Here is a 20,815-nt window from a genome sequence, read left to right on the forward strand (position 1 = left end):
GCTACAAATCCTGAGTCAGGCATAAGATATAACTGTGTTTTAAACTAGTAATATACAAATAAAATTTTAAAACTTTTATTTCCTAAAGTATTTCTGTATCTCATTTGTCTATAGTCTAATTTATTTTTTTGTTTTATTGTATTTTATTTTTTTGAGACAGTCTTGCCCTGTCACGCAGGCTGGAGTGCAGTGCAGTGGCATGATCTCGGCTCACTGCAATCTCTGCCTCCCAGGTTCAAGTGATTCTCCTACCTCAGCCTCCCGAGTAGCTGGGACTACAGGCACGTGCAACTACACCCAGCTAATTTTTGTATTTTTAGTAGAGACAAGGTTTCACCATGTTAGCCAGGCTGTATATTCTCCCTAACTTAAAGTTTTAACTAATTACTAGATTTTTCTTCTTAAACTTAGAAGATAGTTCTTGCTTTTTTCATCTTGTTACTATATCAATATAAAATATCAAAAATATGATTTGGCAGTGGCCATTTGTTTAATAAAACATCAAAATATGTGAAAAAATTACATGTGCATATATGTCAAGTATTTTTCAACATGTTTCTGTATTATCCTTTGTTTACTACCTAGAGGCAGTGCTTTCCCAATGCATATGACTCTTACATTGACTTTTAGAATGTGTTACATTTATCTCATGATATTTTACAGATATGTTAAAATTTAATGTTTCATTAAACAACAGTTAACAATTAAAACATTTTTAAGCAATTGTCAGGAATAATACATATTTATTTAATTATCTATTCTTACAGAGAAAGAGTGTTTATCTACATGTGTTCAGAATATGCAGCAATCAGATGACCTGTCTCCCCTAGAAATTGTTGAAATGTTTGCTGGGCTTTCTTGTTTCCTCAAAGATTCCAGTGATGTTTCCCAGACACTTCTGGATGATTTTCGGATATGGCAAGGATATAATTTTCTTTGTGATCTCTTGCTTAGGTAAGACTGCACAATTGAAGAATATGTTTTAAATGTCTACTGAGTCTTTTTTATCAAAGAAAACAATGTGATTTGGTGTTATAGGAAAAGCAGGTTAATGAAACACTTATTTAATGTATACCTGGCTTTACTCCCTGCTTTTCCTGGTGCAATCACAGCTCACTGTAGCTTCGTATTCCTGGGCTCAAATGGTCCTCCCACCTCGTCCTCCCAAGTAGCTAGGACTACAGGCATGTACCACCACACCCAGCTAATTTTTAAACATTTTTTATAGAGGCAGGATCTTGCTATGTTGCCCAGGCTGATCTCGAACTCTTGGCCTCAAGCGATCCTTCGGCCTCCCAAAGTTCTGAGATTACAATCATGAGCCACCATACCTGGCCTACTCCCTTCTTTTTATTCCTGTTCTGCCAACAGAGTGGAAACCTGAATTTAGAGTTAAATTGCCAAATGCAGGCCACAAACATGGTGAATTCAGAGGTTAGATATGAAGCATAAATCTGCTCTTTAGTAGCTGAAGGAGAAGAATTTAGATGAATTATTATCTTCTTAAAGTATAAACTCTTCTTAATTATATTTTTGGTTCTTTATTTTATAGTACTAGTCTTTTATTAATGTACTTAATAACAAGAATAATTATGTAGATGAAATGAAACCTTATGATTGTGTATATGAAAAAAATTAATAATTTCAAAATGTGTTACCCCCTTTTCCATTACAAATGATTCATGCACATACTTAGAAAGTGGCTGGTTACAGATTTTCTTAAGAAGAAGATACTCATCATTTTTCAGCAGCTATTCCTGGGCCATTAATTATTTTTAAATCATTTGATCTATTGTAAGACACCACTGTTTTGTAAACTTACTTGTCTCTCTCCTTCCCTTCCTCCCTCCCTCCTTCCCTCTAGGGTCTCATTATGTTCCGAGGTTGGAGTGCAGTGGCATAATCATAGCTCACTATAATTTTGAACACAAGAGATCCTCCTATCTCAATTTCCTAAGTAGCTACACCCAGCTATATTTTATTTATTTTATTTTTTTGTAGAGCCTATGTTGCCCAGGCTGGTGCCAAACTCCTAGCCTCAAGCAGTCCTCCTGCCTTAGCCTCCCAAAGCACCAAGATTATAGGTGTGAGCCACCATGCCTGGCCAGAACTTGTTATTTGTAACATCAATTTAACCTAGTTGCTACTAGTTGATAGTAGATAACCCCTAAGAATATCATTTTGCATATATATGCAAATTTATAAATACATATGGAAGTTGATTAAATAACTACTTCACATTGCTAGAGGGGTATTAATTGATTCATCCTTTGAAAGTGTAGGTTGGCAAGATATTAAGAGCCTTAAAAATGTTGGTAATCTGATACAATAATTTCATTTGTTTATTGATCCTAAAGATACAATCCAAAATGTAGACAAGATTTTATTTATTAGTGCTTTTGTATTCTGCCGGCTGTTGGACCTCTCCCTCCCCAAATGTGTGGTTGGCTGTGTATGGCCCCTGAAAGCTTACCTGTGAAAGCTTACACTAACGTGTGGAAGTACACATATAGTACTAGTAAAGGAAAAAAATAGGTTACAACATTCTGTATATATAGTATGAGAATAAATACTGTAAAAACTAAACTTTTCATGTTAAAAAGATAAGCTTAAGAAATATATAAGAATGTTAATTGTGTTTGTGAAGCTAATCATACTTTTTCTTCTTTCCTACTTTTTGACATTCTCCAACTTTATTTTAATGAGAATAATTCTTTTAAGGGGAAATACCCAATAAATCTATTTTTTTTAAAAAAAGATATTTGTTGCAACCCATTTTGTGTCCTCAGTAAAGCCATGGTTAAAAGATAATTCCCTAATGACCCCAGTGTTCTTTCAGTACTTCTCAGAGTACTTTATACATTTATTTACTGCATATAAAATTGAAAAATACTTTCTGTGTTAAATCTGACAACACAACCAAAGAGAAAAAATACTTTCTAAATCATACTTTTCTAGATTGGAGCAAGCAAAAGAGGCAGAATCCAAAGATGCCTTGAAAGATCTGGTTAATCTGATAACTTCCCTAACAACATATGGTGTCAATGAACTAAAACCAGCTGGTATTACCACAGGGGCACCATTTTTATTGCCTGGATTTGCAGTACCTCAGCCTGCAGGCAAAGGTGAGTCTTGTTTTTTCCCTTCTGTGCTACTGAGAAAAATAGAGAAAGAATTAATTTGTCTTATTTTGGTATATTACTTTTTGTTTATGTTATATATATAAAAGTAATATGTTGTTTCCCTTAAAGCTTTTTTTTTTAATGGTTTAAGTCTGTTTAAGTATTTCTTAAGTAATAATCTTTAATCTAGCAGATCAAATACCTGAAAATAATATTGTAAAAATATCATAAAATCAAACAGGAGATTTATATTACAGTATTTTTTTTTTTAACATTCAAACAATTTAATCAAAACATGCTTCTTTTGAATGCTGGCACTTCATGCATTTCTACTTTACGTGAATAAAACTCAATTTTCAGTCTAATCTCTGTACCTATTAAGATATACAATCATCCCTCAGTATCTGTGGGGGATTGGTTCCAGGACCCGTCGCAGATACCAAAATCCATAGACACTCAAGTCCCTGATATAAAATGGTATAGTATTTGCATATAACCTACATGTGTCTTCCCATATACTTTAAATAAATAATCTCTAGATTACTTACAATACCAAATACAATGTAAATGCTATGTTCTTATTTTACTATATTGTTTAGGAAATAATGACAAGGAAAAAGGTCTGTATGTGTTCAATACTGATGCAACCACACCTTTTTTTTCTTTAATATTTTTCATCTGTGATTGATTGAATCCACACATGCAGAACCCATGGATACAGGCGGCTGACTATGGACAGCATGAAGTATAACTGCTTATATTTTATTTAAAACTAAGCAAAATCTAAGTACAGAGGTTACATTATTTCATTCAGGTCAGAGGATAAATTTTTATATTCTAGATTTCCAAACATTTGGATCTTAATAATATTTAATTACATAATTATGCTAGCTGGTCTTATTATATATTTTATTTTTCAAAAATGCACAGTAATCATTTCAAAGTAACCTGAGCCTGGAGGCCTCTAATAGTTTTTAGTCACATGACTGTCACTCACTGAGTATTCAGTAGGATCTTGATATTTCCATATAAAATTTAACCAGCCAAAAAATACCAACATGTCTGATTATTTAAATTTATAATACATATCTATATATGTTATGACGTAGAAATCAACAGTCTTTAAATAAATGAAAAGAGATAGCATCATCAAACAGTGTGATATGATGTACCCTCAGTACATAAGTTGTTTAGAACCTTTTAAATGAGTCTCTGCAATAAGTAGGGAGAAATCTACATTTTCCTAAGTGATTTAAGGTTTCATTTTATTTACTATTAAGAAAAAAATAGTGTGGCAATTCACACCTGTAATCCCAGCTGCACAGGAGGATCTTTTGAGCCCAGGAGTTCAAAGCTGCAGTGAGCGATCATTACACCACTGCACTCCAGCCTGAGTGACAGAGCAAGACCCTCTTTCTCTTAAAAGCAAAAGACCTCCTCAAGGAGAACTACAAACCACTGCTCAGTGAAATAAAAGAGGACATAAACAAATGGAAGAACATTCCAAGCTCATGGCTAGGAAGAATCAATATAGTGAAAATGGCCATACTGCCCAAGGTTATTTATAGATTCAATGCCATCCCCATCAAGCTACCAATGACTTTTTTCACAGAATTGGAAAATACTGCTTTTAAGTTCATATGGAGCCAAAAAGAGCCCGCATGGCCAAGACAATCCTAAGCCAAAAGAACAAAGCTAGAGGCATCACGCTACCTGACTTCAAACTGTACTACAAGGCTACAGTAACCAAAACAGCATGGTACTGGTACCAAAACAGAGATATAGACTAATGGAACAGAACAGAGCTCTCAGACATAATACCATACATCTACAACCATCTGATCTTTGACAAACCTGACAAAAACAAGAAATGGGGAAAGGATTCCCTATTTAATAAATGGTGCCTGGAAAACTGGCTAGCCATATGTAGAAAGCTGAAACTGGATCCCTTCCTTACACCTCATACAAAAATTAATTCAAGGTAGATTAGAGACTTAAATGTTAGACCTAAAACCATAAAAACCCTAGAAGAAAACCTAGGCAATACCATTCAGGACATAGGCATGGGCAAGGACTTCATGACTAAAGCACCAAAAGCAATGGCAACAAAAGCCAAAATTGACAAATGGGATCTAATTAAAGAGCTTCTGCACAGCAAAAGAAACTACCATCAGAGTGAACACGCAACCTACAGAATGGGAAAAAATTTTTGCAATCTACTCATCTGACAAAGGGCTAATATCCAGAATCTACAAAGAACTCAAACAAACTTACAAGAAAAAAAAAAACCCATCAAAAAGTGGGTGAAGGATATGAAGAAACACTTCTCAAAAGAAGACATTTATGCAGCCAACAGACAACATGAAAAAATGCTCATCATCACTGGCCATCAGAGACATGCAAATCAAAACCACAATGAGATACCATCTCACACCAGTTAGAATGAAAATCAATAAAAGATCAGGAAACAACAGGTGCTGGAGAGGATGTGGAGAAATAGGAACACTTTTACACTGTTGGTGGGACTGTAAACTAGTTCAACCATTGTGGAAGACAATGTGGTGATTCCTCACTGATCTAGAACTAGAAATACCATTTGGCCCAGCCATCCCATTACTGGGTATGTACCCAAAGGATTATAAATCATGCTGCTATAAAGACACATGCACACATATGTTTATTGATCAGCACTCTTCACAATAGCAAAGACTTGGAACCAACCCAAATGTCCATCAATGTTAGACTGGATTAAGAAAATGTGGCACATATACACCATGGAATACTATGCAGCCATAAAAAAGGATGAGTTCATGTCCTTTGTAGGGACATGGATGAAGCTGGAAACCATCGTTCTGAGCAAACTATCACAAGGACAGAAAACCAAACACTGCATGTTCTCACTCATAGGTGGGAATTGAACAGTGAGTACACTTGGACACAAGAAGGGGAACATCACACACCAGGGCCTGTCATGGTGGCGGGGGGAGGGGGGGCGGGTAGGAGGAAGGGATAGCATTAGGAGATATACCTAAGGCAAATGACAACTTAATGGGTGCAGCACACCAACATGGCACATGTATACATATGTAACAAACCTGCACGTTGTACACATGTACCCTAGAACTTAAAGTATAATAAAATAAATAAATAAATAAATAAATAAAGTAAAAGAAAAAAATAGGGGCTTCTCAGAAAACTTCTAATTTATAGATTCCAGCTTAACCATTCTGCAGGTAACTCTTTCTATGAATTAACATAAAAATATCGCAGCAATGTAATTCCTATTTTATACTTTATTGTTGTTTCATTTGGTTTATCAATGTGATGTTGATATTGGCATAATAGCTAATTACAGCAGTATAATTTTGTAATAATGAAGCAAAATTAATCCTTTGCATATATCATTGCCTGGTTTTTTCTCATTCATAACAGGGATAATAGTCATATAAGGTAGCAACTCCCAGGGTTATTGAGAGAATCCAGTGACATAATGTCTATGAAAGTAAGGCTCTCTAGAAAGGATGATGCCCTAAGAGTCAGAATTTATGTAATCATAAGTGACCTAACTTTTCTAAACATCGATTTCTTCTTCAGAAAAACTGGCGTAATCTTCTATATAGTGAATGGGTCAAGCTACATCATTTTGAGTGTCCTGTATAACTCAAAATTTTCTGTTTCCCATGGTCTACTTTCAGCATTATTGCAAGAATCAAAGGAAATAGCTGGGAATAGGTTGTGTTTTATATATTCTAGCAGTATTGAGGTGTAATTTCTGTACATTAAATCTATTCATTTGAGTGTTGAATTTGATGAGTAATACACTGTAATCATACAGTATATAGTTTTTGTGTATCTGGATTCTTTAGATAAACTTTAAGTGATTCTATCTAATCACTCCCCTCTTAATCGGGGAGAATGTGTTCCAAGGTCCCCAGTAATACCTGAAACCACAGATAATACCAAACCATATATATTCTGTGTTTTTCTTCCACATACATACATATGGTAAAGTTGAATTTATAAATTTGTCATAGTAAGAGATTAACAACAATAATAATAAAATTTAAAAATTATAGTAATATACAATAATAAAAGTTATGTAAATGTGTGCTCTCAAGAGCATGAGCACTCTCTCTTAAAATATCTATTGTATGTAATATTTTCAGACTGTGATTAACCATGGGTAACTGAAACCACAGAAAATAAAACCATGAAAATGAGGGGAATATTGTAATACTTTGGAGAATCACCCATATTATTGCGTGTATCAGATGTTTGCTCCTTTTTAATGCTGGGTATTACTTCATTGTTTGGATAGCCCACAATTTGTGTATCTCTTCACCAGTTGATGGACATTTATTTGACTATCAGGAATAAAGCAACAGTGGACATTTATATAAAACAAATCTTTCTGTGGACATACGTTTTCATTTCTTTTAGCCAAATACAGAGCAGTGAAAGTGCTAGACCATATGGTAAGTGTATGTTTAACTTTATGAGAAGCTGCCAGAGTATTTTCTGAAGTGGCTGTCTCATTTTTGCATTCATATCAGTAATGTCAGTTCCAGTTACTTGACGTTGTCAGTAACACTTGGTATTGTTAGTCCATTTAATTTTAGACTTCTACTAAGTATGTAATAATGTCTAATTGTTATTTTAATTTTCATTTTTCTAATTGACTAATGAAGTTTTACATTTTTTATGTGCTTTGTCACCATCTGTTTCTCTACCTTGGTTCGGATCTCTGTGCCCATTGTTTGATAGGGTTGTTTTATTGGAGTTATAAGAGTTCTTTAGATATTCTTTATAAGTTCTTTATCCCTTAATATGTATTTTGGAAGTGTGTTCTCTTCGTGTTGACTTGCTGGGGTTTTTTTAATGCATCTTTTGAGAAATGCAAGTTTTAAATTTTGATGAAGTCCAGTTTTTCATTTCAAGAATATTTTGTGATTGTTTTTCTCCTATAGAAGAAATCTTTACTCAGATTCACGAAGATCTCTAATATTTTCTTCTATTTTTTTTTCTTTATCCAGTGTTTCATATTTTAACTCTTAAGGTCTATAGTACATTTTAAGTTATTATTATAGAGGGTAGAAAGTACTGGTTTCTTTTTTTAATATGGATATCTGAATGTTCCAAGATCTTTGTTGAAAATATCATATATGACTACCTATATCTGAGACACTTTCTGAATTTTGTTTGATTGATCCATGTGTCTATCCTTAAGCCAATACGACAGTCTTGATTGCTGTAGCTTTATAATAAGCCTAAAATCAGGACACATAAGTTGTCCAGTTTTGTTCTTTCTTCTCAGAATCATTGGCTATTCTAAGTCTTTTGATTTTCCATACAAATTAATAATCCTGTGAACTGATTTTTTTTTGAAAAGCTGCTGAGATGTCAATTATTCTTTTCCAGACATCTTTACTTTTTATATTCTGTAGGTAACCGAAAAACAAACTTAGATAGACTAATAGACACAGGAAACAAAGATAAACTTTTGGTATTTGCCATATATGTTATAAATAAGAAATCAGAAAACTGAAATCATATATAGGCTGGAGATTTTTTAAATTCCCTGTGTTTTTAAGAAATGTCCAAGTCAGGATTTCTGAGCATTCTTGTTTGTTTGTTTGTTTTACAGACAGGATTGCTTTCTGTCACTCAGGCTAAAGTGCAGTGGTGTGATCATAGCTCACTGCAACCTCAAACTCCTGGGCTCAAGCAATCCTCCTGCCTCAGCCTCCCGAGTAGCTAGAACTACAGGCACATGCCACCATCCCCAGCTAATTTTTTTTTTTTAATCTCCTGTAGAAATGGAGGTGGTCTTGCTATGTTAGCCAGGCAAGTCTAGAACTCCTGGCCTCAGGCAATCTTCCCAAAGTGCTGGGACTACTGGCATGAGCCTCCAGCCCTGAGTGTTCTTTCTACTCCACTTAAGAATTTTGGTAGTTCTCTGGTTTATTCTCTTTCTAAAATCCAGCTTATTCTGTAAGGCACTTTGTTAATTTTTTGGTCATACTTGGAAACGCCACATACTCCTAATAGCTATTGTTTTGGGGACTACTTTTAGAAGCAAGCTGCTTATTTTCATGTACTTCAAATATAACTTTCTGTCTTAATTTCTTTATAATTATTGTCACTAATTTGCCTCACCAGAGCCATGTATAAAGATTTTTTTTTTTTTTCCATTTGTTATGTTTGAATGGCTGGCCATAAACTGCTTTAACAAATGTCTATATGAGTAAATTGTACTTTTAGCTAGAAAACAAAACAAACTTCCAGCTTAAAATTTATAAAAATCATAGTGTTCTAATTATAAAAAAAAACTGGATTTTAGAAAATTTTTCCCCTCCTATTTTCCTACTTCTTTATTGATGTTCTCAGGCCTGTAACTTCTTAAACCTCAAAGTCTTTTTAAACTGAGAGACAGCTGTCCTTATAGTCAAAATCAATCTCATGGATAATAAAATACTACACTACCACACATTTCCAAACTCTGAAGCATGGATGTTTATAATACGCTTTTATTCCCTCTAAAACAGTCTAACTTTTCAACATACACTATTAATGAATTGAAATGTTCATCATAATGCATTAAAATTTTATTCAATGTTATTTTTAATTAAATGATTTGAACTTGATGAAGAAAAATAAGACCTTTTGTGAAAACAGGGTTATGTTCTTAGTAAATAATTGATAAATGTTATAATTCATGATGTGTTTAAACAGACTAGTTTGCCATCGTTAAAATATCACATAGTACCTACTTTTATGTTTTTCTTCTCTGTTTTAGGTCACAGTGTGAGAAACATCCAGGCCTTTGCAGTTCTTCAGAATGCATTTTTAAAAGCAAAAACCAGCTTCCTTGCCCAAATCATCCTTGATGCTATCACAAATATCTACATGGCTGACAATGCCAATTACTTCATCCTAGAGTCACAGCACACGTTGTCACAGTTTGCAGAGAAGATTTCTAAACTCCCAGAAGTACAAAACAAATACTTTGAGATGCTGGAGTTTGTTGTTTTTAGCTTAAATTATATTCCTTGTAAAGAACTTATTAGTGTCAGTATCCTCTTAAAATCTAGCTCTTCTTATCACTGTAGCATTATTGCAATGAAAACACTTCTTAAATTTACAAGACATGACTACATATTTAAAGATGTGTTCAGGGAGGTTGGCCTTTTGGAGGTCATGGTAAACCTTTTGCATAAATATGCTGCCCTGTTGAAGGATCCAACTCAGGCACAAAATGAGCAAGGTAAAGTATTGTCTGTAATTTTATTTTTGTTTGAAAAGGGATTCAAAGCAGAGAGTTTTTTGTTCTTGTTCCCATTCTTTGGTTATTGATTTCAATGACTTCCTAATGTGTATTATTGTGACATATTAGTGAACTGTATTTTCCAAAATTTGCAGGTTCATTCAACCTCTGTTAGGGAATTGGGGAGGAGGAAGCTAGAATTCTGTCAGTGTATTGGAGAGAGTTTAAAGGAAGGTAAAAACCGAGGAAAAACATGTATGATCCATATGACTAGTATCTACTGCCTTCTGCTTCTAAGAGCGAGTTTTAAAAGCTTCTGAAAATAATCAGATTTATTAATTACAACTAATATAGTTAAATGTATAATTACTTCAACGTGTTTTTATTGTATAGAGAAAATAAGTATATTTAATGATGTTATGTACACAATGTATTTTCATTGGGTACCTCTCTGATAAATCTGATAAAAGTACAATAGTATCTGGTAGTTAATAAGTATTAAATGTGAATTAATACAGGTTGAATTGGTAGCTTTATTCATGACCTTTTCTCTCTTTAGTGAATCAAAATCTAGCATTCTCCTATTGACATCCTTTATTAGGAAAACCCTCTGTGAAGATGATATATTTAACCTTTGTATTTTCATTTGTAATATTTATTAGATAACTGCCACTTGCAAGCATACTGAAATAAAATCTGTTAATGTTGATTTTGTGCCTACTTTTGCCAAATGTTGGACACGTGCATCATTTTAAAGATTATATTATATGTGTCATATTAGGGGTAAAAGTGAATACTGAAGAAATAAAGAAATTATTACAATAAAACTGAATCAAGAAAAAATAAGCTTATCACTTTTGTAATTTGGACCTTTGAACCTTTTTTTAGGGGACTCAAGAAATAATAGTTCAGTTGAAGACCAAAAACACCTGGCTTTATTGGTTATGGAGACCTTGACAGTGCTTCTTCAAGGATCAAACACAAATGCAGGTAATTTAAAAAGCTATAAGCAAATACTTTGGGAGATTACCACTGGTTACATCTTCTGTAGTGATTCTTGCTTCTGAAATCTTCCTGTCACTTAAGAGACAAAACTATTGATTCAGTTTGGTACCCGTCATGTTCCTAAAAATTCAGTACTTTACTTTTGACCATCAGGAGTACCTTGATGACAAAACGTATAACATTGTTACTGTTTCAAAATGATGTTTAAATTGCTTTTTATAGTATCTTGTGTTTAAAGTATTCTTCTAACTTTTTACTGGTACACTTTTATTCAAGTAAGTTGCTATTTAATTTTTTTCTAAAATATTTTCTTTACACAGTGATTTAAAAAATATTTTTAGTACTACAAATTAGAGTATTACAATGTTACAACCTTCAGAAAATACTGAAAAATGATTCTCTAATAAAACATAACCTCTCCAAGGTTAATTAACTTTACTAAATATTTTGTTTAATTTTGGTCTCAATTTCTCTTTTATCCTTTTCTACCTGTCATTAACAGATAGGCCAACTATATTTATAAAATATCACTCTTGCATTTTAAAAAAGATTACCTGAGATTTTAATTAACATCAAACAACTCTCAGGTAATAAGGTCAGTACAACTTCAAAGGAATAATGAGGGGAAAATGAGTTCAGATTAGTAGGCTGGGCCCAAATCATAGGGAGCTTTTTAGACCATGGTAAGGAGCTTGAATTATATTTTAAGTGTTATGGAAAGCCATGGATGAATGAACCCCATGCACTTGCATGACTGCTTGCCTGAATGCAGAGAAATTCAGCATTCATCATGTTTAAAATATTGTGTATCCCAGGTACCATGTTAGCTAGGTGTTAGTATAACACCTAGATGCCAAGGTAAGATCGTTTTTGCTCCCCGGGAATTAGAATCTAGTGAAGAAAATGTAGACACATAATTATAAAAGTAATTAGTTTAATACAACTTTGGCAAATGCCAAGACTTGAATGAATTTAATAGGTAATTGAAACAATGAGTATGATGACTTTAAATGGATACTGTAGTAACATTTTGTCTATGGCATAATGCATAATCTTATTTCCACTAACTAGGTTTAGTTAGCTGAGGTACTCAGAAACATAATAAAGATACACTAACAGGAATTTGCTTTGCAAATTAACTTTCCTTGAGTAGACCTAGAAGTTGCACAGGAAGAGATTGGACAATAGGAGAGTTTACTCTGTGTGACTAAAAGTCACTTAGTACATCTCCCAAAGTGCCAAACACTTTCTTACAATTTTCAGTTTTCAGTTTTTCTCTTCCTAATAGGAAAGAGATTACTAGCTCTGTGATGTTAGGCATTTAAAACAGTGCTTTACTCACAGTTTAAGTATTAAATAATATTAGCCATTATGATTATCGAGTGGGTCCTTACTGACAACCGGGAGGTAACTAAACAGGCCTTCAGGTAATGAAAGGCTGTCACAAATTCCATGTGCTGAATCTCAAGCACATGGCTTAGACTAACTTCATGATCATATAATTTTTATGAATTTAGCAAATAGAAAGCCACTAAGCAGAGACAGCAGTGGCTGCTATAGCAGAATACACTGTTTCAGTGAACGTTTATTGAAACACAGGAGAAAATCCAATAGTCATGAAAGACCAAATATAAACAATAATAGTAAGACTGTTTGTTATAAACCATAATAGAGATATAAACAAGATGTCCTAAAAACGTAAGTGATAGAAGAATTACTTAGAGGAAATACTAGTTAGTCATTTCATTCACTGGGCCCATTTTTTTAATACTGGAAGATGGTACTAATATTTGATGTGAGAACAGTATCACTTGTGAGCAGGATCACAGGCTTACAGAGCTGGGCTGTGTAGGCATACATCCTTTTCTGTTGCTTACTAGTTGTATGACTTTGATTGACTGCCTTACTTCTGTATGGTAGGGGATGAGTATTAAGTAAGTCAATCTGTGTAAAGGCTTTGGAGCAGTAACAATGACACATGCTTTCTGTTACAGAATGTGTCACTTTTTGTTCTTACGCTCTACCTATGCAACAAAACATGTTAGTCCCTTGTAATTTTTCCCATGGTGGAATAATTTATTCCATTTCTTTCTTGCTACTATTTTGGAAGCTATGTTCATTTAAATCTCCTTTATTTAGGCTGTTGTTCCTCTGAAAGCCTTTTACATAAGTTGATTACAATATAGAGTCTCCTGGGCTAAGAGACTTCTGAATATCCTAGATTTTGAGAGCTTGGGCATAGTGAACACATCACAGCATTAATCTTGCATTAAGAAAATGTAGAGAAAATTTGCGTATACCTTTGCTGACAACCTACTGTACAAATTTGTATTGTAATTTAAAAGGTGAAATCGTTGGGTAGGTTTTATTTACATTATTTTGAGTTACTTTACAAAAAAGAATTGAATGTTAATTTATCTGACTTGTCTCAGAATATTTTAAAGTAGCCATTGTTGGACTTTTTCTCCTTCCTTCAAGGAATTTTTCGAGAATTTGGAGGTGCAAGATGTGCACATAATATAGTAAAGTACCCTCAATGCCGACAGCATGCCCTGATGACTATCCAGCAGCTGGTGCTCTCTCCAAATGGGGACGATGACATGGGCACTCTCCTGGGGCTAATGCATTCAGCCCCACCGACAGAATTGCAGTTGAAGACTGATATTTTAAGGGTAAGTTTGATAAATGTGTTTCCACTCTTTTACTACTAAAATCTGTGGTTATTTTTAAATGATCTATATTTAAGTTAGAGGCAGGGAAATTTAAAAAATCCAAATTACCCAAAAAACCTCACAACTTTATGCACATGAGGAATTTGGAAAAACTCCAGTCATTTATGTCTTTCAGTATGTATTTAACTTACTGCTGATAAACCTTTGCAGTAATTATCTTGACTTATTGGAACTCTTAAATTAAATATTAGTGAAATATAGGATCTTAATAAATACTAAATATATATATTTTCTGTTCAATTGAATTCACTCATAGTGTTACGCATCTGTGAAATGAAATGCTAGATTTGATATTATATACACATGCATGCATATATGTATGTATGTATGTAAGTAATGGATATCCTAGTAGATATCAAACAATATACCAGAAGTTTTACATATGCTTTTATCATTTACTCCTTAGCAATATTGTAAAGTAAGTAGCCCCCTATTTTGCAGATGAGAAAACTTAGGTTTAAAGAAATATGTAACGTATATTGTTTACGTAAGTGACTTTTAGTTAGTAGAACTGACCCCCAGATTTCAATACCCATTTTCTTTCCACAGCACCATTGTTTTATACAGACTTATACACTCATATTCTCTCATATTACTGAAATCATTGATACTGTAAGAAATGATATGTAAGAAATTTTTAGAATCAAACTATAATCGAATGTTTCACTTTCATTTAGAAGTGAATTTAGTAATGCAAGTAAGGTGTAATGGAAAAGTAAAGACTATTAAATATTAAATGATATATTTTTAAAAATTCCAAGTTCCAGATATAATAGTAGCTAACATTTATTGACTACTTTCTATTAGTACTATTGTATGCATTTATGTGCATCTACTTATTTAATCCTTATGATAAAAATAAATACTATTAGTGTCCCTGCTTTACATATTACAAACTGAAACACAGACTGGTTAAAAAATGTTCCCAAGTTATATATGCCTAGTAGGTAGAGGAGCCTTGATCTGAACCCATGTAGTCTCTTTATAAAGCTGTGCTTTTACCTTATGTGCTGTGAATAATAGTTGTTTTAATAAAAAGAGACATAGCCTTCTCTTTTTGTGACTAAAAACCTGCTCTTGTATTTAAATAATATCTGAGTAAAGTGAGAGAAGTCCATTAAAATTTATGTTCTTGAATTTATTGATTGATGCAAGGTTTCTAAATACAATTTTCCATTATAAGGATTCAGGCCTCCTTGGTGAAATGCTTGATTCCAGGACTAGGGCAGAGAGAGAAACAAAATAAGCCTAAAACATTTCAGTTAGCCTTTAAAAAGTAAAGAAGAGATCAAAGAAAATAAGTAATTAAGTAAGTACAATCAAACAAATAAATGAGAGAAAAGGAAAAGCTCTTATTTGTAGTCAAAAGTCAAAGAAAATCACCATTTATGAACTATCATAGTAATAATTGATTCAGGTAAAATTCATCACTGGCTACTAAAGACAATAGATGAAAGTTTTAGAAATGAAAAGATTTTTGTGTAGTCTTAAATTGTGTCCTCAAAAGATAATTCTTAATTTTGAGTGCTAAAATACCAGCTTTACAGTGGACCCTACCTTAACTAAATGATCAGCATTAACTTTGCCAGTGATGGACAAATGAACAGCATGCACCTCCTGATATGAAGCACAGAGAATAATGCAGCTCTTTTTTGTAGTTTTTCCTCCCAAAAGTATATAATATGAATTTGATTATTAGAAAACATCAGATAAATCCTAATAGGAGAACATTCTATGAAATAACTGGCCTAAACGCTTAAAAAAAATGAAATGAAATGAAAAATGACTTAGGAACTGTTCCAAAAAGTAAAGAGGTTGAAGTGACTACTGAATGTAGTACATGAACTTGAATTTTCCTTTGTTATGGAGGATAGTATTGGGATTTGGAAAAAACACAAGGTCTGTAGATAAAATAATTGCATTATTTCAATGTTAATTTTCTGATTTTGAGCATTGTACTGTGAGTAGCAAGATAATTCTATTTTTTGAAAAACACACTGAAGCTTTTAGGGGAAAAGGGAAGTGGAGAGAGAGAAATTAAGTAATATGGTAATTTTTCAAGAATCCGAATGAAGGATATCTGTGAATTCTTTCAACTGATTATGCAGTTTTTCTTCAAGTCTAAAATGACATTAAAATAATAACAGACAAACCAGTGTGTTTAACCTTGCTTCCAAGGCCCTTGTGACCCGATCTCCCTCTCCTCTGACTTCTTCTACTAGTACTCTCACCTGTGGATGAGGAAAACATTATTTTTCCTCTACCTGCTGAGTTCTTAGCTAGGACAGACTGGTGTTACAAAAGACAAATTAACAAGAGAAAAACAAGCAGAAGTTTATTAACATGTGTACCTCATATGTGCATGGGAGACAACCAGGGAAAGATGACTAATTCTCAAAGAGGTGGTTTAGAACTCCATTTTATATGGTAGTCCCCCCATATCTTCAGGGAAATACATTCCAAGACCCCCAGAAATGTCTGAAACTGCAGATAGTATGGAACCCTATATATACTATGTTTATACCTGTGATAATGTGTAATTTATAAATTAGGCACAGTAAGAGATTAACAACAATAACCAATAATAAGATAGAATAATTATAACAATATGCCAATGTCAGTACTCTTGTGCTTTGGTGCCACTATTAAGTACAATAAGGGTTACTTGAACACAAGCACTGGGAAACCTCCACAGTTGCTCTGATAACCGAGACTGTGCTCAGTGACTAACGGGCAGGTGGCTTATACAGCATATGTACACTGGACACAGGGATGAGTCACAGTGGTGTGGGGCAGTGTGAGAGTTCATCATGTTACTCTGAACAATACACAATTTAAGACTTTTGAATTGTTGTTTTCATTCAATATTTTCAGGCAAGTTTGAGCACAGGTAACTAAAATGAAGGAAAGCAAAACTGCAGAGAAGGGGGACCACTGCGTAGCATTCTCCACAAAGAACAGTACACTTTTAGAGAAATGATAACATAAAGAGAAAGGACTCTAGGGATAGCAAATTGTGGGAAGGCAAATAAATGGTAGATAAAGAATAGTTGGTAGTATGTTTTGTGCATTTATTTGCTGTCTCCAGGCTGAGAAGGGTCTGACTTCATCAAATAGGGAATGGCAGAGAGTTTTCTTGTATCTACTTCTTCTCAGTTGCCTTCAACTGAAAATAATCCTTATGCCATAGTGGCATATTTTGGGGTGGCATATACTAGTTTCCTACATGCCCATTTCAGCCAGACATTACAGGAGTTATTACTTCTATTTTCTTTTACTTTTATTCAATGAAATATTTCATTGGTAATGAAAAAATAGCATTTCTTTCTTTATGCTGTCATATATTTCATCATGTTTTGATGGTGTATAATGACAATTTTGAATATGCATCTTAAAAGCAAGATTAATCTCACCACGATTTATCTCTTAGACAAAAAGGATATCCACAAGAATGTCAATATTTGAAGAACATTTTATATTTGAAGGAATTGTTGGGAGAATATAGATGGCTTCAAAAGATGCTAAGGTTGCCAACTTTTTTTAACGTACCATTTTCTCCTCTTTTGGTACCTTATTAATTGGATTTGTAAAATATTGGTAAGCCAACAAGAAGTAGTTGACTGACCCGTAATTTTGAGGCAGTGCTCTGGTTAATGTTAGTAACTGATTCTCAGGCTGGAAGAGGGCAAGAGAGGGTCGTGATATTTTGCATTTACTGATTTCCAGGGTGTAAATACTCGCATTGTGGACTATTCAGTCAACTAATGTGCCACTGAATGTGGACTGGAAAGAGATGCACAGTAGTACACCATTATATAGCATTTCCTCATGCAGATATGCAAAAGCATAGATAATAGTAAAACTCAGAAAATAATTAGAAACTGATGAGTTTTGAGTATTACTTTTGTCTTTAAAATATTTAGTTGTAAATTTATTACTTAATTTTAAATTATGATTGTACGTTTAACAACTGACTTACAAAATTCCTGAAAATACGGTACTTGACCTCTTGAGAGCTGATATGAGCTAGCTCTGGCATTCTGCTTTGAAGGGATAAAGTAGTGTTGAGTGCCAGTAGGGAAAATTTGGGTTCTCAGTTTCAATTTCCATTTTTACTTCGTTCAGAATTGCCTCTTAGTTCCTCCATTCAACTGACATATACCACAAACCTATGTAATTTAATTTGTAATTATTTATACACAAACCTGACATTCCATGACATGTCATGGAAATTCTCCTGATGCACAAATTTGAATTGTATGAATTGTATTTATGCAAATATAAATAATATATAGCTGATTTTGTCTTATTAACCAAGCAGCCTCCAGATCTCATTGCAACTTTGGTATTTGCTACTCATCATCATTTGTTGATGTAAGTGGGAAGTTACATTATTCATGGTATTTGAAATTTTTCGAATACTGAGATTGTGCTGGGATAATGTCAGAGCGCCAACAGATACCAATTTTGAGGAAGTAGGAGGTGGGCCTGTCCAGAAGTACATAATATAAATTATTGGACTAAAGATTCATAAGCAGCAGTTTTTCTAACCTCAGTCATAATTCTAACCAGTGATAGCATTTTGTACATGTTACTTTAACTTTGAACTCACCCCTCCTCATCTATAAAATAATACTTGTCATATTTTTCTCCCAGTATGTTTTTGAAAATTGATGACAGTGATAGGCTTATATGCCAGGCACTTCTCTAAGTGTTTTTACATGTATTTCCTTTGAGGCTAGTTATTGTTGTTTCCATTTTACATAAGAGGAAACTGTGACACAGAAAGGTAAAGTAACTGGGATGGTTAAATGCTTTTTAATGTTGGAGTCAGAATATGACCCCAAGCATTCTGAGTTCAGCCATCTTCAGGCTATGTTATAAGGAGTGTGTGTGTGTGCGCCCACGCATACGTGTGTGTGTGTTGGTTAAAAAGTCTTTTATTAATATGAGATATTTTAAGTATTAATACAGTTTATTAAATTTGACAAGATAGGGAAACTATATTGTTACCAGATACTAAAATGGAAATTTATTGATTAAAGATTGTTGGAAGGAATACATTGTTTTTATATTTTATTTACATACATATTGCATATTTTCTGTCTTTTAAAATATTAAGGCATATATATGAACAATGAAATCTTCATAACTTCTGAAGCAATATATGTCAAAAGGTGACATATATTAATACAAGTTGAACATCCCTCATCCAAAAACCGGAAATTCAAAATGCTACAATCTTTTTGAGTGCTGACAAGTGGAAAATTCCACACCTGACCTCATGTGATGATAAGTTGCATGAACAAAATTATTTAAAATACTGTATAAAATTACCTTCAGGCTATGTGTATAAGGTATATATGAAACATACATGAATTTTATGTTTAGATTTGGGTCTCATCCCCAAGATAACTTACTGTATATGTGCAAATATTCTAAAATCTGAAACTTTTCTGGTCCCAAACACTTTAAATAATGGATACTCAACCTGTATGTAGCCTTTTCATTCTTCAGATACCATTAGAAATGTGTGAGATCTTTTAATAAAATGACTTTTTTCAAACGCAATGATTGGACAGATTAGAAATTATATCTTAAGTAATAGTAGATACCCATTGTGCTACGATTAATGAAACAGACGGCAAAGGAGTCCACTGTATCCATAAAAAAGATTTCAGATTGCTATTTGGGGCATAATGTCATGATTAAGTGTAGGAGTAGGGTAATTAGACTGCCTAGGTTTAAATTCTACCTTTATTATTATATAAGTTGTATAGTCTTTGGAGAGTTGTTTTACCACATTGGGCCTCAATTCCTTATCTATAAAGTGGAAATAATAATAGTACCTTACACACAGGATTGTTGAAAGGATTAAATAAGGTAGTGCATAAAAGTACCTAGAATACCTAGTACATAGCAAGTGCCTGATAAAATATTAGGTGATTTTGTAATGTGTTTTTTAAAATCATAAGCTGGTCAGGGCAGTGGCTCACACCTGTAATCCCAGCACTTTGGGAGGCAGAGGTGGGTGGATCACTTCAGGCCAGGAGTTTGAGACTAGCGTGGCCAATATGGTGAAATCACATCTCTACTAAAAATAAAAAAAATTAACTGGGCATGGTGGTGTGTGCCTGTAATCCCAGCTACTCAGGAGGCTGAGGCAGGAGAATTGTTTGAACCCAGGAGGTGGAAGTTGTAGTGAGTCAAGATTGCACCCCAGGACTCCAAGTTGGGTGATAGAGCATGACTGTTTTTGTTTTTGTTTAAAAAAAAAAATCATAAGCTAAGTTAAAATTATGACAGTTCAGAAAGTAAATGTTGGATTTACTTATGTACTTCAGGTTTTCTTTCTTAAAGCTTACAGCTGTTTTGGGAAAGATCATACTTTCAGCCCTCAGGCTTCAGTTCATTTTGGAAAAGAGAATGTTTAATAAGTCTTCTAAAGTAAATCTTCTTTCTAAAGAATGAATGTGGTCACTTTATATGAGACAAAAGACCTCAGATCTTGGCTGCCCTGACCATCTCTCTGATCCCTTCTAGAATTAATCAGTTTCTATACACACAGTCATAAGTTTTCATGATTGTGTAAAACTAGAATAGAAGATGTATTTTACTTACTTTGTAAAGTCACTGAATTCATTGATGTCATAATCAATTAAAGACTCTGGAAAAGCTTTTCAACCAATATT

The 20,815-nt window shown here is 33.5% G+C and overlaps 1 protein-coding gene across 5 annotated transcripts in view; it reads left to right on the forward strand.

Moving 5' to 3' along the window:
- Window positions 1-20,815, forward strand: part of WDFY3 (WD repeat and FYVE domain containing 3) — a 316,077-nt gene that overhangs the window by 158,033 nt on the left and 137,229 nt on the right. For all 5 annotated transcript variants that reach the window (XM_033214193.1, XM_033214191.1, XM_033214194.1 and 2 more), the window contains 5 exons: window positions 768-954; window positions 2,959-3,125; window positions 9,919-10,386; window positions 11,275-11,376; window positions 13,870-14,063. In XM_033214193.1, coding sequence (XP_033070084.1) covers window positions 768-954; window positions 2,959-3,125; window positions 9,919-10,386; window positions 11,275-11,376; window positions 13,870-14,063 — 1,118 coding nt within the window. The remainder of the gene's footprint in view (window positions 1-767; window positions 955-2,958; window positions 3,126-9,918; window positions 10,387-11,274; window positions 11,377-13,869; window positions 14,064-20,815) is intronic.

The sequence above is a fragment of the Trachypithecus francoisi genome, unplaced genomic scaffold, assembly GCF_009764315.1.
Source record: "Trachypithecus francoisi isolate TF-2019V2 unplaced genomic scaffold, Tfra_2.0 Lachesis_group1, whole genome shotgun sequence".
In the NCBI taxonomy this organism is placed as follows: domain Eukaryota; kingdom Metazoa; phylum Chordata; class Mammalia; order Primates; family Cercopithecidae; genus Trachypithecus; species Trachypithecus francoisi.